General features: G+C 37.5%; 2 protein-coding genes across 3 annotated transcripts; one reads left to right on the top strand and one right to left on the bottom strand.

Moving 5' to 3' along the window:
- The first annotated feature begins 1,822 nt into the window (after positions 1 to 1,822).
- On the top strand, positions 1,823 to 15,550 carry si:ch211-225h24.2 (testis development-related protein). Its single transcript, XM_007552829.2, has 4 exons — positions 1,823 to 2,267; positions 8,340 to 8,396; positions 12,730 to 12,845; positions 13,769 to 15,550. Exons 1-4 carry the CDS (start codon positions 2,181 to 2,183, stop codon positions 14,205 to 14,207), a joined length of 699 nt encoding a protein of 232 aa, XP_007552891.1. The 5' UTR covers positions 1,823 to 2,180; the 3' UTR covers positions 14,208 to 15,550.
- Positions 15,551 to 17,290: 1,740 nt separating this feature from the next.
- Positions 17,291 to 27,853, bottom strand: fbxo25 (F-box protein 25). 2 transcript variants are annotated; one of them, XM_016671969.1, is made up of 11 exons: positions 27,750 to 27,853; positions 26,341 to 26,524; positions 22,982 to 23,085; positions 22,152 to 22,201; positions 21,942 to 22,034; positions 21,749 to 21,842; positions 20,729 to 20,913; positions 20,376 to 20,558; positions 19,916 to 20,059; positions 18,397 to 18,423; positions 17,291 to 17,475 (listed from the first exon to the last, which is right to left on the bottom strand). In XM_016671969.1, the coding sequence occupies exons 2-11, from the start codon at positions 26,466 to 26,468 to the stop codon at positions 17,386 to 17,388; spliced, it is 1,098 nt and encodes a 365-aa protein (XP_016527455.1). In that variant the 5' UTR covers positions 26,469 to 26,524; positions 27,750 to 27,853; the 3' UTR covers positions 17,291 to 17,385. The 2 variants fall into 2 exon arrangements, with proteins under 2 accessions (XP_016527455.1, XP_007552890.1); XM_007552828.2 differs by lacking the exon at positions 18,397 to 18,423.
- Between the last annotated feature and the right edge of the window lie 68 nt (positions 27,854 to 27,921).

Genomic DNA, 27,921 nt, shown 5'->3' with positions numbered 1-27,921 from the left:
GACTCATCTTAACAGGCAGTCATGGTTTATGTCAACTGGCACTAACAAAAGCACAAACATCATTTAAAAAAAACTTTATCACAGAGAAACAAATGGTTAATTTATTACTTTATCACGTCACCTGGCTCATCAAAGCAACCCCTGTCCGATGTGTTGAAGAGTTCTGGCAACATTTATTTTCCCTGCATGTTCCCAAATGACTCCCCGTATGAATGTGGAAGTGGGACGTTACAAATCTTTGGATCAGGTGAGGGGTCTTAGCCGAGGAGGTGGCTGAACTGTGGCTATGTTAAGGGGTCAGCCCTCCAGCATAATGTGTTATTTGTTTCCTCTGGAGGCCTCTCACAGAGGGGGAAAGGGATTTCATTTTCAGCACTGTAAATTCTGCGGCTTACGCTTTACACAATAAACAGTCTCTGTCTATAGTAAATATGCAACCTGACTCCTTAAACTCTTGTGATCTAGTTTTTTTCCATGCCAAGGGCTTCTAAAGGAAGAACAGAGAGAAAAGAACCGATGAACTTTGCTTGGACCTCCTACATCTCAAATTGTTTGTATTCTGTTAAAACATATCTGGAAGAAGAGCTTTGATCTAAATAACTGATCTAAATGAAAGTCTCAGAAACTGAATGCCGCATAATCTAAACTTTATCACTGGTATTTGATACAAAATAATTAATAATCCTTGAACTTTTTCCACATTTTGTCACATTAAAGCCTTAAACTATGGTGTATCTTCTTAGAAGAAGGAAGCAAGAGCAGCATGAGGTAGAGCAGAATCATGAATCCAAATTATACTTTTTGAAAGCAGGGTAGCTCATAAAACAATCTTCATACATCTTATAGAGTATTGTTCAGTCCATCTACAAAAAATGGTAAAAGCTTTTGAAAGCAGCTAACCTACTAGTCATGTAGAGGACAGAGCACACACATTGAAATAAGTCATCGATTTAGATCAGCAAACTTTTTTCAATAGAGTTTTGTCCAGTATGACTTGATATGTTCTTTTTATTGTCTTTCTTTGATTTTTACGAAAGTGTTTTAATGAGAGCATTTTCATTGTTGCTTTAGATCTTGATTTTTATTTCCTGCTTTGTCCTATTTTTGTGCACCACTTTAGGTTTAAGCTCCTGTGTTTCAAATGTGCTTTAGAAACAAAGTGGACTTGGAAACCATCAGTGCAGCATCATGCTGTGGGCATGTTTTCCTTCAGCAAGATCAGAGTTCCTTGAAAAATTAACAAAATACAAGCCTCTAAAGTTTCGAGATCGGGGAGAAGCTCATTTTTAAGCATAGCATCACTAAACACACAGCCAGAGCGACGATGGGATGGTTTACATGAAAGCGTGCGCCATTGGACTTGTCACTGGGGAATCTTTTGCAGGACTTGAACATTGATTTTCACAGATATTCACTATCCAATTTTGTAATGCAGAAAAAGTTTTTTTTTGTTTTTTTTTACAGATGTGCAAAGATGTTACAGTCACAATCAAAGAAAAATGTATCTTTAATTTCAGCTTTTTGTAACGATAGCCAAGTAAAAAATATATAATTTCCTATAACTTCATAATTATGTCCATTTTAATGAACTATTTCATAATTTTTTAGTAAAATAATCTCAAGAATCTGGTCGTGGTCAAAATGTTTTCAGAAAAATACAAGGGGTATCAATATTTTAAAAGGGACTTATCAAGTATTTTTCTAAAAAAAAAAAGTTGAATAGTTTCACATCTCGGTCTAATGTTTGTTTAGGCACAAGATAAGAAGTGTGACCCCCTTCCTCCTCCTGCCATGGCAACTTCAAGGAACCAGAGTTGGAGGAGTAGGTGGGGGGTGACATAGGAGGAGCTAAAATCTAAAGTCCAGGTGGTCTAAAATGCGTAAAAACGCAGCGTAAAAAAAGAGGCAAAAACACTCACGAAACACACCACCTCGCCGCAGCTCTTTGTTGAGCTGATTTCAGAGGAAAGAGGAGGGGAAAGTGCGGCTTTTTGGATTTGCAGCGGGAGGAAGACCCGAAACAATTGGACGCGTTGCGGTGGTGCTGCGCTGCGACAAAAACCAGAAAAGCAAACGGGCACTAAACGGAGCGGTGTAAACTTTTTCCTCTGTTGTGCCGAACTCGACAGTTGCCTTACCTGGAAATTTTTAGGCTACTCCTGTCAGCGACAAGTGGAGATATGTTCAAGAAAACCAAGAGTAAAGTACTGGTGGATTATGCGTCAGAGGAAGACGACATGTCCTGGCATTATCATCACTCCTACAAGGTAATGAAACGGACGGAGAGGAAGCAGCGGTCTGAACAATAACCTCATTAACGCAACTGGTTCCTTTGTTGCTGCTTTAAAGCAGTTCAGCCAGTTATATTAATATTTTTGTTGTTGTTGTTGTTCCCATTTAAATATATTTTCATCTTTAGATTTAAGAACATGTTCTGAATCTGAAGATCGTTTTGTTTTTAACTTGGTTAAAAGTGAACGTGCAGAGCAGTTATGGGCAGGAAGCAAGAGGAGGTGAACAAGTACCTTGGTCATGTCAGGTCAGCAGAAGATACACTTTTCACGAGTTGAACCCCAAGGCATTTTAATTGGATGAACTGCAGGTGCTTCAGCGAAAATGAAGAAAAAAAATTATATGCGTTGAGATTCTGTGATCTGTCGGTTCAAAGCAAGAATACATTGTTTTAGTGTATTCAATTAATTATTGTAAAAAATATATCTTTACAGGATATCATGTTTACATATTTGGATTTAAACTATTACATTCAATCTGACCTGAGTTTTAAAATTCATGCTTTTTGACAAGTTGATGGTTTTAGTTTTACTAGTTAGACATGGCTATTTGATTCTAAAATGAATAGATTCCAAAACCGGGGCAAATTTCCATCATATGCTCCTACGGAAGTCCTTTAAATGTGATGTTAATGTGGTAAACGTGATATGAAGTAAGTGCCTTAGGCTGTGTGGAGCATTCATTAAGATCAGCCTCTCCCCCACCTGTTTCTGCGCAGTTGAAAAAAGTGTCACTTCTTCCTCGGTGGCAGAAAATACAACTTCAGCTCTCTATTGATGTTTATGCTTCAAAGGAGCATAAGCCGACACTTTCATTAGCATAACATGGTCTTAAAAATAGAGTTTGCAAGCTGCCAGTGGGATGTGCTGGTTGTGATGTCATATTGCTAATGGAGGAAGTAAAGAATCTCAAAAGAGGGTAAAGAGGTGGATAATATGTCATAAACAGCTGAGATGCTTGTGTGCTTTTAACTCAGTGTTGCTGATGGCATCAGAAAGCGTTTTTCTCTTTTGCCTCTAGTGATTTTTTTTTTTTCCTTTTCCAGAAGCATCTGAAAAGTCACTAAAAACAAGACAAAGTTGCTAAGTTGTCAACGCTGGCTGATATTTGCTGGCTTTGATATTAACCTTCAGTTGGCTGAAAACTCTTGAGTGGTGACTCTTTCCCCTGCCTCTTGTTTTAACAGCTTTAAGCTGCAGGATTGGCATGATGGAAGTTTTTCAAACCTTAACCTTTCCAGACTTTGTCACCTTTTCACCTTTAACACAGTGTTTAACCAACAGCATAAGCTAGGATTTGGATTGAAGATATAACCCGGCTGTTTATGTTTTTTTTTTTTTTTTTTTTGGCAGGTTTTAAGCCTGTTTTTCTTGTTGTGTCTATGTGATGCGATCATGTTCGTGTATCTCAGATGAGCCACAGCTGCGTGTTTCTGAGGTCCAAAAAGTCTCTGTATCTGGACTAACCAGCAGCTGGGCTCTGTCTTTTTCTTTTTTTAAGGAGGTGATTACGAAGCACACACACAAAATACTCCACACCCAAAAAGGAGGACAGGCCTCCAACAGTCCTGCCACATAGGAAAAAGAAAGATGACATGTTTGTCTTGTGGGAGTCTTGTGTATATAATATATATATTTTTTTATCTGGTGGAATTTGAAATCGACTTGAATAAAAGTGTGATATTCTTAGGCGCACACTTCTAGCTAGCATTCCAGTTAAAGAGAAAGGAGGTCGTCATTTTCCAGTTTCCTATCTGTTGATGGATTAATCTGTGAAACTCGTATGGGACTTTTTTCTTGGATTAATTTGCGTCATAACAGTCAAAATAATCTTATCTAATGAACTTTGTGACTTAGAAATTGGCGTAAATAATGCAATAAGTCAAGGTTGTTGGTTTTTTTTGGGGTGGGGGGAGATTTTTTTAAGTAATCTGAGAAAACACTGAGTAATATCAAACTGTTAATAGTTTCAAAATGTAAATCTGACATTTGTTATGTTAATAATCTTTCATCGTCCATTTTTGCTCAATCTTTCCTTCATCCAGCAAAGACGGAGACAAGTATTTATCATATTGCAGGAAACTCCATCATGATTCATCATCTTTTTTCAGCTCTTGCTGTGCTGATGTCAACATGTAAAGACCCTTGACTGAACTTTATTGAACTCCCATCCTGGGAATGAACACACGCGCCCCTCACTTGTGACGTCTGTCCCCGAGTTCAGTTTGTCCTGTGACCATTAGAGTTGCTTGCCTGTCAGCAGCAGTTCTGAGATCAGAGTTAGCGTCAACTCTGACTATGATGTCCTGGGAAAAGTCATCAGGGAGGTCTCCTCGAGTCACCATGGCAGTAAAGTATGTCCACCGGGTCAAGAGGTCGGGTCGTAAAATGTCATAAACACAGCGGAGAGGCGAGCGCCAACCCTGTCAGGGATACAGGATGGAAGTTATGATAACACAGTCTGGAAACGCAGTGTTTTTCCTTCCACTTATTCAAATGAGGAAGCTGTGCGCAGAAATACAAGAATCAAAAGAAGCTTTGAATGTTTTTTTTTCTGTTCTGTAAATTGTTGAAGTGGATCACAACTCAAAGATTTTGGGGGTTAAAATAACAAAATTCACAATAAGAAGTTGATAATAAAAGGATTCTATATTTTGAAAATTTAGTAAATGAGCATTACTGAAACAAAAAATATTCCAATGTTTTAATGAAATAAAGTTGGTTTAGGGATTGGGGATATGAGCCATGAAAAAAGATGGATATGCATAGTAATGTTCAAAAACAAGGAAGTTAGATGATTAATGAATTTTTGTTTTGTTTTAGAATGTAATTGGCACTGTAGGACAGGAAAGTATGAAAACATGTGAGATGACAAAACTTTAGCAAAGTGTATTTATACGATCAAAAACCAACTCTCCAAAACTGACATGAAGGTCACATGTGGTATAAAAGTAATCCAAAACCTTTTTTTTCTTTTGCTTGTTTTTAAGTTGAAGATTCTGGAAACCTCACAGCCATCAAGTCTGACTTCATTATTCAATTAGTAGAGGTTTATGACTTTGTTTGCTTACTTTTCTCTCCATCTTAAACTAACAGAAGTATAAATGTATTTATGGTAGTAGTGGTCACCTTTCTTATGTAGTTTACTAATAATCTCTTGGGGCTTATTGTTAAAACCATCTCGGGGGGAGGGGGGGATAATTTTGGAAACAGATGGCTTGTTTGTTTTAGATCAGAACTGAACATTGGAGTCAGGCAGGTTCAGACAATGTGTAAAGGGATGAAACACCCTGAGATGGAGAATAAGAAGGAAGATAAAAGGTAAAGTGAGGATAAAACACAGACTCTAAAGACACCATCGTTCTCCTCCTGCCTCCATCCCGCTCTGGGCCATCTGCGCAGCCTCTGCCTGTTTTTCTCCTTCATCACTCACTCTCTATTGAAGTTCAGCTGTAAACCTGAAGAAGGGGAATATTTGCCTTTAGCTTAAAGCGCATTGCACCTCAATACTGAGCGATTCTCTCACAGATCACCAGAGATTACCTTGGAACTGAGCTAAACTTAAAGACGACCTCTCATCTGAAGCATTAGGCTTTAGAGGAGGAAAACAAAAGATTAAATAAAGTTAATCTTTTGATGAAGGGAAGAGGGTTAAGTTAAATGAGGATTTGTCTCATCTCCTAAATTCAAGTTAATCTTTTTAAAATTATAAATACACTTTGGTGTTGAGGGAAATAAGCTCATGGTGTTTAAATCGAGGAATCTGTAACTTTGTTTGCTTACACAATCACAGATACTAGCAAAAATAACAATATTAAAATTTGGTGTGAGAACAGGGAACTAAAACAATATGCAATAAGCAAATGTATCTACACCAACATATTTCTTTTGGAAAGAAATTGGTAAGTTATGCAAAATACTTTTGAACTCATTAGTCATTTGCTTGGTACTTGGGTATAGAGGATGCCAAGCCATGACAGTAAAGACAGACGTAGCTTTTGATAGACGTTTATAATATATGGTTGGGTTGAACACAGGCACAGGTTGTGGGTTTTTCCCCAGAAAAGCAAATAATGTTATCTAAGTTGACTTTTTCTGGTCAGTCTTGGTGTAGCTGAGTGTCGACCTGATTAGGTCCATTCAATAAAAAGGCCTCGGTGATGCATACACAAAGCTCATTGTTTGGGTCAGTAAGGCACTTGTAGTTATGGAGATTTCTTCCAGGTGTATTGAACCTGTAACCAGGTACCTAAACAATGGTGTGTTTCCAAAATGTTGAATTAGTCCACACTGTGGTACAGTGTGATTGTGAAACTCTTTTTGTGCCCAGACTTTGAGAATGTGAAGCATTTAAGAACTGTGTGTGTGTGTGTGTGTGTGTGTGTGTGTGTGTGTGTGTGTGTGTTTGATTGATTGTACAGGTGTGTCTTTATGGCCTTTTGAAACATGAAAGTAAAACGTATAGATAAAATGAACGTTCATTTCTCCTTTATAAATAGTAAACAAACTTCTGTTGATTCTTGTTGGGGATATTTCACATGCTACTCCCACCATCACCCCTCCCTTCTCCCTCATCTTAAAGTTGCTAATGTCTTTAGGCTTTAACCCTAATCTGTAATCAGTGTGTGTGTTTTCTTTGATCAGCTTCTGTGGCACACACTCAAAAGATCTTGTTCAGACTTGTCCAGCCATCGTTATTCCTCCTTCTCCTCCTCTGCGGTCTTAAATGTTAGACGATTTTGGGGTTTAGACTCTTTTTGAAGAAGTTCTGGCTTTGTTTTAAGAGTCTCGATACTTGACTGCACATCTGATGATTTCTGATGGCCTGCCTTTTAACATTCACTGTCTTTTAATGCCTAGGGTGAGATTCTAAACCAGATTAGTCTTTAAGCACAGCTAATATCAATCAAAATGTTTTTTTTGTGTGTGTGTGTTTCACTTATTTTTTTATATGTTCATCTTATTTGCATTGTTCATTGGAGAATTACTGGGAGAAAACTAAAAATAACTGGTGCAGTTGCAGAGATTTGGACTAATGATAGTAGAAATGGTGTCCAAAAGGCTAGAGTAAATGTAAAGGGTCAATAAAACAAAACAATAATTTGTAAAATGTAAACCATTTTAGTTATTTAAACAGAAAAATGGAACATCACTGGTCAGATTTAGGAAATAATTTTCCCATTAGGACCTTGCTACTTACCTGATTGTCTTTTTGTTTTTAGGACTTGCCTTAAGTTTTTGTAGCATAAGTTCAACAAGGTTTCAGGAACGTTCATCGGGGATTAGGCCCATATTGGCATCTCTCTCGTGTCCCAAAGGTGCTCAGTTGGATTGAGAGCTGGTGGCTCTGGAGGCAGTTGGAGAACAATGAACTCATTGTCATGTGCAGGAAGCAGAGTTTAAGATGATTTGAATTTTGTGATGTGTTGCTTAGTGAACCAAGGGAACAAAAGTGTGGCAAGAAAATATGCCCAGATCATTACACCACCAGCTGCAACCTCAACCATGAACACCATCTCACAGTGCCTCATGCTTTTCTTTAGCACTTTACTTTGCATTGATTTGTAGGTATTCATCATGAGCTGTTTTAACAGACAAGACATTGGTGCTTTTAACAAATATTTTTAAATGAACAATCAAATGAAAACACTATAGAAATTTCAAAAATAAAGATCAGGTTAAAAGGGGAAATCAGTCTAAGCTATCAAACACAATTGAACCAAAAATAATCCTCAAATCCCGACAATGCAGGGTACATGCCCAAGGTGAAGGTTTATTTTCTTTGTCCTTTGTTTAAATCTGCCCTTGGAGCTCGGTGGTTTCCTCATGTCCTCCCCACTCCTCCAGCCGTGCCTCCATCTAGCCCTCTGAAAACTGTGTTTATCTTCCAACAGTTGCCTTCCCTTTCGCAGGAAAATGTGCACGCTCTCCTAAAACAAACAGATGCGCCGTCGTTGCAGCATAAAGTAAATGGCATAAGCTGGTTTGTTGGGTGGCTGTTGGTGTTTTGTCTCTGACTGTGTTTGTCTGTCTGTGTGTGTGTTGCAGGACAAAGACCTGGGAGAGGAAGAGGAGGAGGAGGACGCTGGCACTGCATTAGCCAAGGTACATGGCAACGTCACAGCTGCTTGCACGTTGCAACGTTGAAAACGCACTATCAGCTTCCAAACATGCACGCAGTTCAAACTCTTTTAGCTTTTGACAGATGGGCCCTCGAAGATACGGACGAAACATTCGGTCTCTTATCTCTTCACTCACGTCCCTGCAGCATCACCAGCAGACGCAATCTTGCGTTGCCAAAAGGATCGAAATTTTTTAAAATGACATCAGGGCTGGTAAATTCATGATTTCCAAACTGGGTCAGACGGTGTCTTGTGAGCACACACTGTCCCACAGAGTTAAGGCTGCAGGGTGAGAGAACTGCTGAGGCCGCAGTGTTTATCTGTAAACAAACCAGCTATCGTCCCTATCTTTGCATATTGTTCTGTTGTTCTTTACCTCCGGCAAACATGTGGTCATAGGTGATGTCATTTACTGGAGGTTTTTTTTTTTTTTTTAACTTTGCTGTTGTTTTTAATCACCTTGTCAGTTTTGTTGACTGCATACAGTGTTCTCATATTATCATATTAGGGTACTAAAGTTATCAATGTCCATATTACTGTATGATTACAAGCTGGAGATATCAACAGTTCCTGGCATAAGCTGTTGCTTATGCCAAGAAAACAGATTGAAAACAGATTTTTACACACTGCTTTCGGTCTGTTAGGATCACTAAAATTATTTCTGTTGGCTAAGTGCCGGACATAATTTGACTTTCTTTAGGTGATTTTTTTCTTTTTCCTCTTCTTTAAATCCAAAAGTTTCCACATGTATCCAGTGGAGTACTTTGAAACTCTCTAAATTGGTTAAAATAATTTCACGGTTCTACAACAGCTTGCTGGAGCTCAGGTCCATTCCTCCTGACTCCACTAGTGGTACCTTTTCAGAGCCGCTGCAATGTTGCTGCTCATGCTCTCTATTTTGTGAAGTGAATGGCCAAACATTTCTATTTTAGTTTCATGAGATCCCCACAAAATAAGTTATTTTTCTCCGAGTTGTTTCCATGCTGGGATCAGCCTTTTTTTTTTTTTTTTTTTTTTTTAATGCTTTTGGAATAATGGCTTCTTCATTGCGTGTCGTTTCATCTCATGTCCATATAAAACTTGTTTCGCTGGAAATAATGACTCTTTCTCACCTCCTTCTCGGTGTTTAGTGCAAAGAGTGGAAGAAAAACAATTCTCTCTGAACATTTATAATGAAACGTTGACCAGTTTGTTTTGCAGAGACGGAGCAACACAAGACGGGGGAAAAAAAAGAAAGGACATATCTTAGGAAACAAAGTAGCACACTATAAAGAAAGTCAAGAAGGAAGTAAAAAGGAAAGGAGATGGAAGGAAAGACACCCTATAGACAATTGGATAATCTGTAAAATGACAGTGGTCCATCTTTTCATTTTCTAAACGTATCCAGACCCGGAAAATACTGAGCTTGAGATTCCAGACTTTTCCAGCTGCATAGGAACCCTGATTCCATCCTTGTGCCTTTTAAAGGTTTTATTTCTGATGCGTTTAGACAAACACGTCGGCCTCTCTCTGAGCAGGTGATTGTCTCTCATCGCCCAGTTTGTGAGAGATGCGTATCGTCTCATATTCTGTGCTGACAGCGAGTCCTCACCCAGAGGTGTGGTTGTCCGCATGCGTGAAGATTGACTGCAAGTCAAACACGGGGTGCCACGTTGTCTCTGAACTCTGGCCTGCTGCCGCGTTTTGCCTCCAGCTCCTAAGTGCAACCCTCGTTGGAAGCACATATTTGATGATGTGTCCTGTTGGTGAGGTGGAGGGGGTAGTTGGCCGGAGAAGGGAAGGAAATGCAGCATTCTTTTGAGGAGCTGCGTTCTTTTGGACTGGAACAATTGCTGCGGAGGAAAAACAAAGCCGAAAATAGCCGCCGGCTGTTTGGTTGGTGTGAATGGCTATAACTCTTAAATGCTTAGTTGTTTTATGCTCGCACTTGGACAGAGAAAGTGGTCATGGAGTCCTGGAAGAGGTTGTGGGTTGGAAATACTTTAATTCCTCAGTGCTTACAAGATAATTATTTGGGCTTTTGTTTCAAAGAGGGTTTCAAAATAGTGACTTTTTTTTTTTTTTACTGATGAAAAATCTACACAGTGGCAACATTTGTGTAAACAATTGATGTCTTGCAAATATTTATACATATTGACATTTTTCACATATTATCATATCACAACCACAAACTTTTTGGATATTGAAGTATTCTTTTTTTTAATTTGAGAAATGGATGCTTTCATTTTTGTTGTGCATTTGAATCTACGGTGTCTCTACTTGCGTCGCTCTTCCAGAGATAAGTTTTTGCCTCTTTGCCACAGAACTTCAGATCGGTCATCCTGGGTGGAGAGCATTAATCAACACGAGTTGTTTTCAACCATTTCAAGCCATTGTCCCAGATATTGTTGTGATAAATGATAATTTTGTTGTTTTGAAACCATTTCTAAGTAATATATTGGTAATGGCATAACCCTCTCAAAGAATGATGAGCCTTAATTTTGTACAGAATGCTCCACCCTAGAATTGGAAGACATTTTAAATATCCAACACAAAACATAACTACCAAAAATTAGAAATAAAAAGGAAGTAACCACCAAACACAGCTGAAACCATAAAAAATGGATTATTATGTCTCTGTAAACAAAATTGCCCATAACAAATTGTTAATGTAAATTATCAAGCTCATTTTAATTCATTTATTGATTAGTTGATTAATTACAGGATTAGCTGCATTCACATCAGTTTTAGCAAGAATACATGAGTTTATGGTTGTGACTTAATAAGATATGAAAATGAAGAATATTTTAGCAAGGCACAATAGCTGCAGCATTTTTAATGGTGCTTCCTCTGCATTTTGAGTGCATTGACTCCACAGTGTCAGTCATCGTGTATTCCAAAATGTCAAGTTTTAAATAATGGCAGAAAATACCACTAAAAGGATAATTATGTACGCGTAAATCTGTGATGGTCATTGTCTTCAAATTCAGCGTTTGTAGACCTGCTACGGAGAAAATATTTCGATTAATAAGACGTCAGTCCTGACATATTGTTTCAAAATCCAAATGCTGATTTGTGTCGCCAAACACATCTACAGCTGTTTGACTCGTATCGTAAAAAATAAAACTGAGTATTTTAAAAATGCGTAACGCTTTCATGTCGCAAATCTGGTAAATAAAAGCTGGATTGTCTGTGGAGCTGCAGGTAATTCGCCCACAGCAAATCAAGGAGCTCCTTTCGGCCGGCGACATGGACAGAGAGTAGTTTAGCCACTGTATGTGCAAGCATGCGAGTGGAATTCAGCTGCGCACACATTCACGTCCAATAAGAAGGACCCCCCTGACCCCCTGTGGTTTTGGCATATTTGGTTCCTTTGCTTCAGAGCTCAAACTGCTGAAGAGAAGCTTTATTCTACTGAAGAAACAAGCTGGTGCGAAACAATAGAGGCGGGACAGAAACCTGGTCCTGAAGGAGCTTAGACTGAGAGGTTAAATATTTATTTCAGGATATATTAATCATGCAAGTGAGAGGTTGCTCGTTTCTTCGTTCGTCAACAAGAAGAAGAACACGAGCAGAATCTTCTGTTCTCGGACGCGCTGAACAAATGTTAAGCACGCGGGGCCTGTTTACTGGTGGACGTTTGTTTAATCTTGGCTGCAGCGTTCTGAAGCCTTATCCGGTGACGGAGCTGATTGAAGGTGTCCCTGTTTGGTTTGAGGAAGGAATGCCTTCTTGGGACAAACAAGCCGTTTGCTTGTTGTAGCGGCTGAGGCAACTTCCTGTCCAGAACATGAACGGATCTACATTGTGCACCTTGTTTAGAGTTTTAACCTGACCTCAGAATAATGAAACGACAGGAGCGGTTTAAAGAGGTTAAACCCATTAATCAAATATTCCTTTCTGCACTGAGGGAGCAGGCCGGCACGGATGTGAGGAGGGGGAGGAGGAGGAGTATAGGGCGAGACCTTGACAGCTGAGATTAGGAGTTCTCCATTGGCAAGAAAGGAAGTCAAAACTTTGCTTCATCTTTGCTGATAAGGAATGTATGAAACGCAGGAAGGAATTCTGATGCGAAGTAGATCAGGGGTTTTCTCCCACTGGAACGCACTCATAAAGCTTCACCAAGTATTTTCCAAAATATGAGCAACTGTCAGGCTGAACGAATGGCTCTTCCTTTGCATTCCTATCGTGGTTTAACTAACATATCTCTGCAAAATAAGGCAATAGTGACAACTAACATTCAACACATGGGGATTGTAAATGTTTTTTTTTTTTTTTTAGCTGTGATGTTTAACATCAAATCTCCTTTTTCCTCATTCATTTTGTTTTTTTGTCAGGAGGCAAAGGTGAAAAAGATAATGTCAAAGAAGGAGAGGAAGGAGAAAAAGATGCTGTCCTCTAAGGATGACGAGCACTTGTTGCTGTCCGGGGTGAAGGCGGCAGAGCGCAAAATGTGAGTTTGTGATTGTAATTTATTGATTGTGACAAACTGGGTAAACTTCAATAACACTTTCATTTATGCTTTTTCTTTTTGGTAATTTTTAACAAATAGTTTTCCAGCATTCTTAAAGGTCTTCCACATTTAGTTTGGATTTTAGCACCCCATTTTTCTTTACCTGACCATGACAAAATAAACTGCTGTAGAAGAAAGAGAAAAAAAATCTCTTTTATACACTGGATTGAAAATGAGCTAAAAAAAAAAAATCAGCCAAAGTCTATTTTCAAACATTGACAGGTTTTCAGGAAGGCAGGACAACAACTGATGAAAACTATTTAAAAATACTACATACTACATTCCTACATGTTATAAATTATGACAAAAACTGTGGATTAATAGCAATAATTATGATGTTCCCTAAAAAAATATATTTATGTCATCTATAGCCACTAAAGAGCAAAAGATGGCTCATTAAATTATATACGCAAAAACAACTTGTAATTCATTGCATTCTTACTCATTTACAAAAATGAGCATAAAAGAATGTATTCAGGATATTGTCAGTATATCAGTCATTACTGCCCAAGTGTCAGGAGCAAAAGCATTTACAGTTTCCACTTCAAAAAACAGAGTCACACCCAACCACTTGGATGTGTTTCCATGTAAGCCCTTTGCAAGACGTTATCTTTCAGACCTGCTGAGGAAGTGGAACATGTATGAACAGGAAAACCTTTATTAATGACCTTGTTGTGACAAACATAAAGGAATTTCTCCATAATGGCCCAGTGTGTGGGGGGGAACACTCCGGTCTCCAGTGTTGAAATCTCCGATAAACACCGGAGTCGGTCGCTTCTATTTATGGTGACAATGCAGGCGGTCCACAAAGTTCCCTCTAACTTCACGTTTTGACCTCTCTCCCTTCCTCTGTTTCTTCAAAGGTCCAACAAAAAGCTCAAGGAAGGTGAGAAGGAGAAGAAGGACAAGCCGGAAAAGGGACACTGTTTCTGGGACAGTGTTACGATGACGATGAGGCAAATCTCGCCTGCCAAAAAACTGGAGAAGATGGAGGGCTGGGAGCCGCCACGGTTGGCAATTGTGTCTGAGATTGTGCCTGACGAAGCCCTCATTGAGAACGGTCAGAACGGGGAGTCGGCGTTGTCCCTTCCCCCCGACTCCTTAAGCGTTCCCTTGGAAATTCCTTCGTGGGGTGGCCAGGGCTTTGAGGAGGACTCCTCTCGCTATGCCAACCTGACGGACTCCAATGACCCAGCAGCTGCAGTGAGGTGGACGTCCCGTGCCAAGGTCAAGCTGGCTGGCATCAGCAGAATGAGCAGAGGGATCGCATCAGAGAGCCCTTGGGCAGGATTTAAACAGTAGCATTGTTTTGCTCAGTAGACAATCTGTACCAGATTTCTGCCTCTTTCTAGTTTAACTCCAGAAGGAAAACATAATGCTAGAGACTGTCACACAAGAGGCAGTGCCTTAAATTGCTATACCAGTAGTGGCCAGTAGGTGCCAGGATTTCTTATTCTCCTACTTGTGTCTGTAGAGAGCATTAAAGGGCATATAGTGGACCCCCAGCCCCTCTCCCCGGCATTCAAGGGCGTTTTCTGCCAGCAAATGCTCTAAAAAAGCCGATAACCGCCTTTTTTAACTGTTCAAACACAAAATATACCTTAATATGCATTAGTGCGCACAGTGGAAACCATCTTGGCACTAATACAGAGGCCAACATCTACAGTTTTCAGCAAATACTGAACCACAAATGGTTGCGGGTCCACTGTATATCATAATTTTTTAAAACTTTTCCTTTTTAATTTTGCTCATGTCTGCACCTGACGAAAGTTATTTTCATGTCTGAAATCAGAAGTAAGTACTTAAAAGCAGTAAGAATAAAGAAACCGAGCACGAGGCGTCTAAGAATGCACATACATCTGGAGGGTCATCATCCAGATGTTGGACTGCCTGTCTGTTGTAGAGAGTATAGCTTCAAAAGTTTTTTTTTTTTTTTTTTTTTTTTTTTAATCAGAAAATGCTTAAAAAAAAACCAATAGAATACCAAACTGTGATTTATTTGTGGTTCATACTTTTAATATTTGTAGGTCTTCTGTTTCTTTAATGTGGTATTGTCTTTTAACTTTTCCCTAAAATGCTAAGTTAATTTCACTACAAGATATCTTGGTCACTTTATTCATTCATTTTAAACAGTGTGGTGTTGGTCCTTCAGAGGGACATGATGGTTATAGCCGAAAATAAAAATAATAATAAAAAAAAAATCTCCAACTAGGCCTCCAACTTAGCTAGCAATCTGTTAATGGCATCATATTGCCAGGAAGCTACTCTAATCTTTAGAAATTACATGTAAGGTTTTTAGGTATGGAGGAAATGAGTTTTTGTTTTTTTTAAGGACTTTTGTTTGTGAATCACTTTCAAATGCTAAATCTGTTGAAATGAAAGCCTTAATCTACTGTAAAATGTCCGTTTTCGTTTCTGGAATGCGCAGTTTTTTGCCAACAGGCGAGAAGATAATTTCTCGCTCCGAGACAATCAAATATTATGCAAGCTTGTTGTACTACTGAGAGTTTATGTAGCTAGTTTTTACATCCTTTCTTTACAAATGCGGCACCCTGAAACTGTCTGAAGCCTTAATTTAAAAGCTCAGAAATGGGTTGTGCAATCATAAAAAAACAAACAAAAAAAAAAATCATATTTTGAAACAACTGTGTGTGTGTGTGTGTCTTTGAAGTTAAGCAAATCAATAACCATGCCAAAGGTGGTTGGATATGTTTTCTCATCTCAAGTTCTGGAGCTGTATTAGAGGTAGAGATCACACCACTAGTGATTACTCAATGTTCCCTCACAGTATGGATAAAGTTAACCCTTCTTTCCTCCTTGTGTCATTGCTTTATTTCTTCATCATATACTTCCTTCTTTCTTCCCTCTTTTGCTCATATCCAAATCTCTCACTTCTATCCTTCACACTCATGACCTCCTTCTGTTATTCCTTGTGTCTATGTCCTTTCCTTCTGAGGGTCCTTTGTTCTTCACTAAAGGTTTTGCTTCTTTAAGGCTTTCTACATGTCTTCAAATTATAACTGTGGAGGTTGGTGCTTTGTTAAAATGATCATAGAACATTCTTTCCGTCCTTAATTAAAAAAAAAAAACAACAGTTAAGTCTTGCAAATTTCGTAAATCTCCACACTAGATCCCACATTTGAGGAAAGAACAGAGCCATATTTTACTTGAATCTTTGGGAAAATATACAAAGCTCCACTAAGTTAAAATGCAATTTGACTTAACTGTGTGCCTCTACATAGAATATAAATATCAATTTGCTTTGAATTTCAACACAATGGCCTGACTTTAAGGACAAATGTGGGAGAAAACTAAGTTCAGAAGGATTAATTTCATTCACATGTTTCATTCTTCTCTTATGTTTAAACAACTTGTTTTAAATTTAGGCATAATGCACAGCACTCCCTGTAATGCCTACAGTATATATTCAATAAAGTGCTGGGTCATGTTTCTTAAAGGAGAATTGGTCTGACATGCATCCTGATACAACTTTTTTGTTGTTGTATGAACATGAATTTTACTAAGTTGATCATCCTTTGCTGGAAAATCTTAACTTTTTTTTTTTAGCTTTCCACATCTGAAAAAAAAAAGTATATAAACCACACCATGTATGCTTTTGTCAAAATCAATTAGAGATTAATCTGAACTATAAAACTTCTGCATCAAACCAAAAGAAGGGGAAAAAATAGGAAAACAAGCAGTTTTTAAGAAATAACTTTAATTAATTCACATCTAGTCGCCACGCTGTAAAAATCCCAACAGTACCTTCAACAGTATGGATTGGTAAAGGGAAGTTACAAAAGTTGGAAGAGAATTGCAAAAGTCTTTACCCTCTTAAAACAGTCATTTATATTTTTCGATTCGCCACATCAGATGCCTAACAGCAGTAGAAAACGTGCACACTCAACACAGCTTACATTGACTAACAAAGGACAGACGGGTTGTAAACGGAGTCAAACATGACAAACGAGCTGTTACTGTAAAAAAATGCCACTAGGAACAAACAGATCAGGATGCAGTTAAACCTCACTGAATAAATACCAGACATTTGTTTTTTCTTTCAGCGCTCTGTAAATCTTTATACATCCAATCAATGAATATTAAGCTACCAACATCAGGCTGAAACATGTTTTACACAAGAAATTCCATCATTATATTTTTTCTCTTTTTTAATATATTTACATAATGTAATTCCCTCTATAGAGAGAAGCCTTTTTCTGTCTTCAAAACCAACATCTGTGCTGAAACATGAAATATATTTGAAGGTTTTGAACTAAAACAAACAAAAAGAAAAAAAAAACACACACATACCTTTAGTCCTTTCTATGTTTGGAAATATTTGTGCGATGAAAATTTATTTTCATACAATTTAAGCCCTTTTTTTATTTGGGTAAACAACAACGAGGTGTTTAAAAAAACACACACACACACACACAGAAAGAGAGTAACGGACGTTGTGTTGGAGAACAACGTGGAAGGTTTAAAATTTGAAGAGGTCGATAAAGTGCTGCGGAGAAATGGGCATCAGGCAGCTGTCCGGATCATTGGAGGTGCACGGGTGGCCAAAGTCCTGAGGAACAGTCAACAAGCAGAACGTGAGAAACCAGGTAACCAGGAAGGAAGGTAAACGCAACACACACATTCACGAAAAATAGGTTTACTCAAATGTTAAATAAAATTAGTTTTTACAGAGGCATAAATAACATTTTTCATAATCATGAGGGTACGCTTCTAGAGTTTTTTTTTTTTTTTACTGAAAACTTCTAGCATTTTCAGTAAAAACTCTAGAAGTTTTTTTTTTTTTTGTCAATAAAATATTAAAAGTCCTAAACTTCTTTCCTACATGCTTCACCACAAAACCACCTGTAATAACTTAAGAGGCCACTTGAACACATCTAAGTCAGTTGGATCTGGTGGGGAAATGATTCAAATAATGGCCAGCCTACAATTTATTGAAGAAAATGAAACAATCTTTTAAAACAGCATTATATTCAGCAATTCTTTCGCTGCAGAAAAGAAGAGGAAATTTTGTGCAAATATACAAGAGGTGTCAGTCGTTCCAGAAATAATAAAATGTTTTCATTTATATCTTAAAATATGATTTTATTTGCACCTAATTGAATAGTATTCAGGAATAAATTAAATAAATGCAGTGGTAGACATAGAATTAGTTGCCGTAAACCAAATTTGGACATTGGCATGCAGACACAAACATTTATCTTGGTATTTATGTTAGATTGGGAGGCAGCTGAGAGCCTTTTTAAACTGAGATCTAACAAAAACAAGTTGACAAAGTGAAAAGATAAGAACACAGCGAAAAGAACGCCACTGTTTACTAAACACTTCTGAAAAACAAGATGACATCAAGAGAAACCTGGAACATCACGCAAAAAAAAAAAAAAAAGCTCCACTCATGAAAACAGATAAATCATGATATGATCGACAGAGAACTGAACAGGCAGAACAAAAGGCATGATGGGACACGGAGTACCTTGAGGAACAAAGCCACATGGCGATCCTTAAGGAGTCAGGGAGAAGGGGAGCCAGGAGAAGAGGCAGGGAGGAAGGGTGGCAAGCAAGGAAAGGATGCAGAGAAGGAAGAAGTTAAACTATACAGGGAGCAGCTGATGAGGAAAGTAACTACTCCAAAGAAGGAAACGGTCCGACTCAGTGCAATTGTTCCTTCTAAGTACTGTTCTGTATGTTTCTGCAAATTCAAGAAATATTTCCCAAGTAATTTCACTTGAACTGCAGGAAAAACAAACCCATCAGTTCAGAGCAAAAACAAGATATTTCAACACTTGAACTTGGGGGCAGGGAGGTCAAAAATAATAGTTTGGAAATAAGATATTTCTACACGTGAGCACACGAGTTCACAAAATCCATCACTCTAATGACTAACAAGAATTAGGATTATTAGCAGAGCTCACGTGTGCCGATGTTTGTGATTCACTTCATCACACAAACGTCAAAAACTACATTTTTATGGACGGTTGAAAGCAACACAGAATTCCTTTCTTCTATTTTTGAAAAACAAAATATTTGAACTTTTGAACCCGAAGGTCAGCCTTTGGAGATTTCCAGGGGAAAAAAAAAAAAAAAAAAAAAAAAAAGTTGTACAGATTTTCACCTCGGTTTTATCTTCAGCAAACATAAGACCAAGACCTTTGGTAAAAAACTGAGAAAAAACACTTGACTCACAGACACTTAAAATGTGTATTTTAAACACCGCAGACTTGGTTTATTTTGAGCACCAATTCCATCTGTGCAGTATAAAAAAAGTCAAAACAATCCTGTCAAATATACTGTCTAGTTTGAGTTATTCTGATACATTTTGTTTCAAGTAGTGTTTAAAGTATTGTCAAAAAGTGTAAAACACAGAATAACCAACATGGTTGCTTGAGTAAAATGTCCAGTTTTAAACCAGTTATGTCATTTGTTTAGTATCTGTTTTCATTTTGTCAATAAATATTAAAAATCCTAAAACAAAAGCCAAAAGAGGAAATTTACTTAAAATATAGCCTCTGAAATGATAATTTGTTTAAAACTAATAAAACATTTTGTTTTTCAATTCATAAGGGACAAGGAATGAGGACTGATGATGCTTAAAACAAAGTCTGATTGGTCAAATTGATCAATTATGTGTATTTTCAGTAAACTATTATTTTATTTGAAACCATTTCACATTGGAACAGTGGCAAACATTATGTACATCTAAAATATTTAAAAATTTACAGATACATGTTTAAATAAGCAAAATGAACAATGAATAATTTTTAAAAGTTATTTAGAAATATGTCGCCATTTTATTTAACAAGAGCCAAAAAAAGCAACAAAATGTCTTTCAAAGTTTCAAAATATTTTTATATTACGATAAAGAATGTTATATAGTTTAAATTACTTGCCATCTGTGACATTCTGGTTTTAATTTATCTCCAACTCAGCGTTTTTTTTTAAAAACCCAATCCCTGAGATAAGGCAGACACAGATGGACTGCTCGTCTTGTTTACCTTCCAGAAGAGGGTGCTACAGTGTTTGCAGAAGTGCAATGTGTCGCCGTACTGCTCCTTCATGGGGTAGTGCTTCTGCAGGGTGAAGTACATCAGCTTCCAGTCCACATTGTCACTCCTGGTTAGACCCAAATTCCTACAAAACTGTGTATGAGCAGTAGAAGCCCATAAGCAGAACAGGAAGCATGGAGCAAACATTTAATGTCACAGGAAATCAATGTGGAATTACAACTGGAGCAACTCATAATTAACACCGATCTTTCTGTGGTGCTTCTTTTTTCAGAGCAGGTGCATTTCCCAGCTAAAAGAGTATGCTTAATTTTGCCAGCACTGCCCTCTAGTGGCTGACATGTAAATTGCATGCTTTATAAACCATCACAGCAACTTTTAGCTAGTTTAAGCAATTAAATGTGAAATTCCAAACTTCAACTTGGGCGACATAAACATGTAACTTCCTCACCGGTTTGTCTGAGAAGTGAAACTGACAGAGTTTCTTCCAGAGCGTCATATTCTCACTGAGGATGTGCAACGTAGGCGTGGCCTGACCCAGGTTGATGATGTCACAGGCGTCGGATAACTTACAGAGGATTTGGTTCTGCATGTGCAGCGGCAGGTCGTTGAAAGACATCCCCGTGTACAATTGCTATGGAAACAATCGGCACGAAAACTGATTAAGACTTGAACTGAAAACTTGATCTACTTTGCGCTATACAAACAGTCAACACAGTTACAAATGGGATCTGTAGGCTACAATGACTGCCCTGCCAAAACTCAGCTATAACTGAATATGAAATGTTCCTTTTGAGTTTTTACCTTTGGGATCTGCATGTTGTTGAGCTCCTGTTGCCATTTAACAATGGTGTCCAGGCGACACAACCAGATGTTCACGTTGCCCACGAGGACACACCTGCCAAAATGGATGGTCAGACTGTGGAGTGTGGAGCTCAGGTCCTGCAGAAGCTCCTTAACAAGGCGTGGATTATAGTTGTCCTCAAGGACTAAAGCCAAGGTTGAAAAACAAACAAACATCTATAAATCTTACAAAAAAAAAAGAAAGAAAATGATTCATTTAAAAGGTACAGTGCTATTGCCGTACCCTTCACACATCATTATGTAAATTACAAACAGGACCAATAGCTTCCCAATCTCAAAGACAAGAGCAGTTTGTCTGTTAAAATTGCTGATAATTTTGATAGAAAAATAAAAATGGAATAAAATACCCTCTATAGGTGCCAACATCAGGGATGTCACACAAGGTAGATTTCATCCTGTGTGTCTTTTATATTTTTGCTAATAATTTTTCTAACTGAATAAAATGCTTAAATTGTGTCTAGAAATAATGATTTTTTTTTAGGGCAGGGATGTAGGGAGATGATGACAAACAAGTGCATATTTAGCCCTCAGCTATGAAGTCCCAATGGTGTTTAATTTTCATTTCAATAGAAACTTTGAAGATTTAATGTGTTCTTCTAGTAATAATTATCATTTATTTTAAAATGCTTCTCTGCATGTTTCTGTTAATCAGTTGTTCTTAAAGTTTTTAGAAGAAAATTGTTATGGTCAGGGCCTGGAGTTCTTTATTTAAAATTTGACCACTTTAATGCAGCTGTTTTGTTTGAGACTAACAAAAACTGTGACCAAAACTGACATAATTTTTGTTGCACATTGCTCTCATCCACTAGGGTTAATGAGAATGTTTACGTCAGCATGTCTCTGGAGTAATCTGCTCTGAAAGCGTTGCAGATATAAAGCAAATAGAAGATGTCTTTATGTTTTAAATAGCAAGTGTTTCTATACTCAAAACACTTAAGTATAAGTATGTCGTCCTCTTACCTTTTCGTACAATCTTCTCCAGTATATTGAAATAGTTTTTTTGGGCAGCTCCACTCAAAGATGTTAACTGAGACCTGGCTATCAGCTGAAAAAGCTGCAGAAAACGGAAGGAGAGATGTAAGAGTAAGAAAATACACCAGTACAGGCCACAAAATAAAACACTGATTGACTATAGGTGACAGTCATTGTGCACCTTTGCAACATAGTTAAATCTTCGCAAATCTTGGATGGCACTGGAAAAGTCTAATCGGTTGAGAGCCTCCCCGAGAGTGCAGTAGCCATGTCGCTGTTGGCAAAGAACAAAGAAAACATAAGGCAAAGGTGAGAAAATTACATTCTGTTGTACACACAATCAGCAAGGTCCGACACAAAAATGTAACAATTCAAAGTTTTCAGGACTCACTTCTTTCGTGCTTCCTTTCTGCACGTAGATCCATTTATCTCTGAAAACAACTAAGACAGAAAACATAAATGTTAACAGTTTTCCAGTTTCCTGTTACACTGCACATCAAAACCTCTGAAGGGAAACTGTGATAGTTTTGTTTATTTTTTTATGTATCACATGCTACTTAAATGAATTTCAGAATACTTTAATTTACTCTCATTATTAGTAATTCTCTTGTGTTTATTTCAGCGTGCGAGATGCGGCTCTTCACAATGATGTTCTGGAACAACAAATAATTATATTGGCACATTATATTTTTCATACTCTCGGTAAAGATATCTAAAAAACCTTCCACTGCAAAAGCATAATCTCAGATAGGACAAATATAGAAACATTTCATTTGAGAATATTTATTTAATTTGAAAAAAATCCATAAAAGAACATCTTTTAAAACAAAAATAATTGGTGACTAAGTATCGACCTTCTGGAAAAAGATGGGTTGTAAAAAAGTATTACCAGCAGAGTTCCTACTGGTGATTTGGCAGAAATATTTCACCTCTCAAATATATGTTCTTACATTCAGAGTTACATTTATTATTATTTTTTTTTTAGTGTGAGATTACATTATTATAAGAAAATAATAGTTTATTTGATCCTCTTTACAGATCTTTTCTTAGGGTGCTGATAACTATGGAGGGACCTGTAAAAGTACAGGATGTTTGTCATTCCATGACCTGCAAGTCCTGCACTCAGCATTCAAAACTTACTTTTGTGCAGCTTTACGCACAAGACCTTTAATTTGCATTCCACAGACTCCCCACTAAGTCCACGCAGTGACTGAAACTCACACTGGGATTTGGTGTTATTATTGTAGAACTCCTTCTTCCTCTTGGTGTTGGCGAGCTCACACACTTCTCCAACAAACAGATTCTCATTGTTGTCACTGCAGAGCCTGTTCACACAGAGGGAACAGTTTTTGTATTGAGTTAAAAAAAGAATACAGGTTTGACCAGAAGATCCACGACACCGTAATTATAAACCACTGGGAAGATTCTGATGTGCAGCAGTTTCCTCTGGCAATTTGCTTAAGGCTTCAGCTGAGTCTTCTGCTGTATTATAAGTTTATGGCCTCAGTTGAGGTTGAAGCCAAAAACACAACAGACAGGCGTGTCATTGAACTACTCTTGCAATATTGATTTACAGCACAGGATATATGCAAGCTATGAGAAGCCATAAAGATCAGAAAGGGAAACGATAATGAGTCATTCTGTCTGCACCATGGAGGAGACACTGCAGATGGCAGACACACACGCACGCACGCACGCACACACACACACACACGAGACTCTGAGAAACTGTGACTCAGTCTTTTCTCAGACAGCAGGCAAAACATGTCAACTAAAAAGCTACAAACATTAACAGATCTATTGTGCCAGAAATATCAAACATCTAGCTAACTATTGTTATTTCTGGCACACATTTTAAAGCAGTTACATCGTTTTTAAAAGAATCTGAACATTGTGGGAGTTGACCTTAATTTGTCATCGGCTGTGGCTTGAAAAGCACCAACAGGAAGCATCTTACATGTACTAGACAGACATAAATCTATTAGAAAAACAAAAACAAAACAAAAATAAAATTGGAAATTTTGAGGATTCAAATATAAATTAGAGCTGCATATTTTCTTGAAAATATTAAACTACTATACAATTGATGTAAATTGCAATTCCCAGACTTTACTTTCCTCATAAATACAAAGCGTCCACAGCACTTTAATGGGCTTTAGCATCTTAGCCTCTAAACAGATACACCTGATGAGAGCATTAAGGGAAGTTAGCGTCCATTCAGCTGGCCAAATGTTAGATGATGTAGATATGCAGAGCATGGAAACGACACTTCAACTATTATATCCTACCTTAACATAGCATCCAAGCAGACCTTTGGGACAGGGAAATATATATTTTGTTATAAGGACTATTTTGCTCTAATTGCACTCAAAGTAACATTACTTCATTGATCCTAAACGGAAATTAAATGTTAAATGAAGAACTTCCCCTTATAATAATACTAATTTATTCCCAAGAAATCCATCGTCCTCGTGTTTTCGGGTTTTTAATCTTCTTGATTTAGAACTGCTCAGAATGAGGATCTCGGAACATTTTCCTTCTGAACACGTTCAGTTCACACCATCACTGTGTTTAGGAGCTGGAACTCGCCAAACAAAACTCATACTGCAGATTTTGCTACTATATCAAAACTGTTGGTGGCACTGCTTTTCACTCTGATGGGTTAGAAATCCTGCAAACACAAAGTCAATTACACACTTTCCAATTTGACTCTACTTATAAAATGTTGCAGTCTAGTTCAGCTTATACTACCGGTTGGTGAAACTCTTCTAAGAAAACTGAACCGGTCGGATCCAGTAAGTTTTGCAACACAAGAGCAGACATTCGTTTCTATCAATGGCTTCATTTGCTGCCTGCTTAATACTAAAACACTGATGGTTTAAATATCAAAGTTGTATCATTTAATAAGTGATAGATTTATTTTACTCATTCTTTCTGAACTCAACCACATAACAAACACTGTATTTTTGTTGCATGATGTCATTCGCTATCAGAGTGGACTGGGATTGGACAGCAGCCAGTCTGAAGAGTGATGTCATTGGTTATTGTCTGAAGCTACATAGTGCAGGGCTGTGAGTCACTGTTAGCTGGCCAATCAATACAAAAGGAAAGAGTGCGACCGGAGTGAAATGTCACCAGCTGACGCTGGGATTCCTGGGAGACGGGCGTTGTTTCTGTTGCGGGTTCGTGAAACTGACACTGTGATGTCAGCTATTGTAATGGACATTGTGTATAGCAATATATGATCCAGATATCCCATACTTGGTGCCTCACAAAAGCTGGTGACGTACGCTGGTAGCAGTTGTACAGCTACGGTTACTGTGAGGACAAAAAAAAAAAAATGCTCTAACCAACCTGAAAAAACTATTCTACAAAAACACAAAAGGGCTGCACATTACATCAGGTATCAGTTGTCATAGCAAATTCAATATATGATATTTCAATTAATGCTTGGACTGAAGTATGTGATAGTCTATCATACTCAGCATGCAAGAACGTTTGGTCAACCCAACCCTGGTTGGCTTTAACTTCTTCAAGTTGTCTTCCCTATGTCTGGATGCCCAAATCCTCTGATCTTCTATGATTAACTAATTGAGCAATTGTGTTAACAAGCATCTAATGTAACTAAAATATAACTAAGTTTATCATTACATTCTTTGTGCCAATGTTGTTACTGTTTGCATAAATTAATTTCTCCTTGATCATGATAGTAGCAGATTTATCAAACTTGGATGTGGGAGTTCACTTAGCTAAGGTTACAAAGTACTGTGCAAAATACAACAACAATCATATTCTAAAAACCTTAATTTAGCATTTACTTTGGATTTCACTCTAGGAGGATAAAATTCCTACTCATGCAAGATAATCCTCTGGTGTTACACTCTGTTTTTCTTTTTTTTTTTTTTAAACATACAATTCTGAAACAGATCTCATTTGTTTATGTTTACAGTATAATCTTTAAGGATAACAAATAGATTAGACATAAACATAAGCACTAAAATGGAGCAAAATCATTGCACATCTGTAATGAAACCACATTGGATAGAAATCTAAACCTGGGTGGTCGTCTGAGGGCTGGAGACACTGACCATGTAATCAAAACATAGCGTCACTGTATCTGTTCGATCTCCATTAATTTCCCGTCTGCTCTCCTCTTATTTTACTTTCATGACGGAAAAATTAATCCTCTTACCTCTAGATTTTTTAGAAGCTGTAATTTAGAGAACATTGGCAGTCAGTCAGTTGAGGAGACTGACTGAATGTCAAAACAGAGTAAAACTTCACATACCCAAAAATGAAAAAAATATTTCAAAGCATTGTTTTGTAGGTTCATCTCAAGATGAAAAACAATTTCTGTTAGGATCGGAACAATGCCCATTAAAATTTGAAGTGGCCTTCAGGGTATGATCAAACACTAAGTTCATAATTTAAAAAGATAAAAACTATTTAATTTAGTTAGGAAATTAAATAAGTCAAATGTGGAGCATTAGCGGCTGCACGAAGGTGTATACATTAGCTAACATGTTAGAATAAATGCAAAAATAGGGCAGGTCACAAAGACAAAGAATTTATTAGCTTACTCTGTTAGGTCTATATCTTTGTTGTTATCCTCCAGCTCATGACCAAAGAAAACGATCCTCTTCCACCCACGGTCTGTCTTTGTCCAGCTCCATCCAGGCGACCTCCAGTCTTTGCCCAAGAAAGGCATATTAACTGGGGAAGGCAGGACTGTGAGCCGAGAAGAGTCGAAGCCACGGCGAACACCTAAAAGGGTTAATCAGTAACAAGGTTTATTTTTGGCTGCCTAATTGTTCTAAATATTCAATTAAAGATTGCGTTATTTGTATTTACAGAACATTTAAGACCTATTTGTACCTGTTTATCTTCTTTACATTTCTTATGAACATAAGGTTAATTGTAATTCATTGGGATTTTATGTCAAAGACTAACATTTTCAGAAATTTACTGGTTTTCCATTGAGACTACACCATGTGAACAAATTCCTCCTGACAGCATAATACATCCACCACCATGCTGCACTGTGTGGACAGTGTGTTGATGGTAGTATGCAATGTTAGTTTTCTCCCAAACATAACCTTTTGCAAGAAGGCCAAAAAGTTCTTGTATCATAAAAATGTGCGTTCCAACTGTTGTATTCCTCCATCACTTGTTTAACTGTCTTCTCCTTTTTTGATGTGGTCATTTACACATATATTTTTTTTCTCAACAAAGACATGGAAAAAGGGGCATATCACATTTTCACATTTTTTAAAAATATCCAACAACAGTCCAACAATTGTGTTGGTTTATCAAATAAAGTACCAACGATTGAGGTTTGAAGTGTAATAAATCACAAAGTTGCTACAATAATTTTAGAATGCAAAATGAAGATCTGGCATAGGAAAAATGAACTTGTCACTTTACTGTCGTTTTTTTATGTCAATATATTCAGTCACTAGTTTCATGGACAGAATTCAACTGGGCATCTAATAAACTAAATAAACTAATATTTATTAATGAATATTGTTTGTTTATATTTAAAATACATGAGAATTTCCAGAATAAACTTTTTTATGCATACACTAAGTCTAATATTTAGAATACCTGCATAAAGGAGAAGCAGCATCTCTTTACATCTATGGCCACTTTTAAGGTTGTAAGAATACTAAGCCTACATAACAAGGGGCACAATTGGATTGTAAAACCTTTAAATAATGAGCTTATTTTCTAGGGTTTTCAAGTTCAACACTGGGAACGTGATTAAGTAGACGTAATTTTCTAAATCTCACATAAACATGTTTATGACGCATTTTTTTCGGCGTTCTCCCTTTGCATATAGTATCCTGCGCCGCTGCAACCCTTAACGTTAAAAAACAAGAAGAAAGCCAGCTGTCACTCGATTTAACGTGCACATTCCGAGACCAGATAAAGTAAAATATCTAAATAACGAAATTCTTCAGCTGTGAGTTTCTAAAGATACCGAACAAACCTTAATGTCCGAGTAGTTCCTTTGTGGTCTTTTTCTCTCTCTCAGTGCTGTGCTGGAAATATTGACGGAAGTAAATGCAGTGTGGAACCCGAGAATTCGTTCAAGCCCCCTCTGCTTTCTTATTGGACAATATGTTCGAATTTACGTTGTTGCTACCCGGAGCAACGCATCT

This window comes from Poecilia formosa, unplaced genomic scaffold (genome assembly GCF_000485575.1).
Source record: "Poecilia formosa unplaced genomic scaffold, Poecilia_formosa-5.1.2 Scaffold53, whole genome shotgun sequence".
Classification (NCBI taxonomy): Eukaryota; Metazoa; Chordata; class Actinopteri; order Cyprinodontiformes; family Poeciliidae; genus Poecilia; species Poecilia formosa.
This window is presented reverse-complemented; position numbering and strand designations above follow the sequence as displayed.

What these genes read in the sequence shown, in the direction of transcription:
- si:ch211-225h24.2 (XM_007552829.2), top strand. Translation starts at nt 2,181, where the DNA reads ATGTTCAAGAAAACCAAGAGTAAAGTACTGGTGGATTATGCGTCAGAG. An exon ending in ATTATCATCACTCCTACAAG is followed by an intron (nt 2,268 to 8,339) that starts GTAATGAAACGG and finishes TGTGTGTTGCAG; the next exon opens with GACAAAGACCTGGGAGAGGA. An exon ending in CTGGCACTGCATTAGCCAAG is followed by an intron (nt 8,397 to 12,729) that starts GTACATGGCAAC and finishes TTTTTTTGTCAG; the next exon opens with GAGGCAAAGGTGAAAAAGAT.
- fbxo25 (XM_016671969.1), bottom strand. Translation starts at nt 26,468, where the DNA reads ATGCCTTTCTTGGGCAAAGACTGGAGGTCGCCTGGATGGAGCTGGACA. An exon ending in GGAGAAGATTGTACGAAAAG is followed by an intron (nt 20,914 to 21,748) that starts GTAAGAGGACGA and finishes CCTTGGCTTTAG; the next exon opens with TCCTTGAGGACAACTATAAT. An exon ending in GTAGCACCCTCTTCTGGAAG is followed by an intron (nt 18,424 to 19,915) that starts GTAAACAAGACG and finishes TGACTCCTTAAG; the next exon opens with GATCGCCATGTGGCTTTGTT.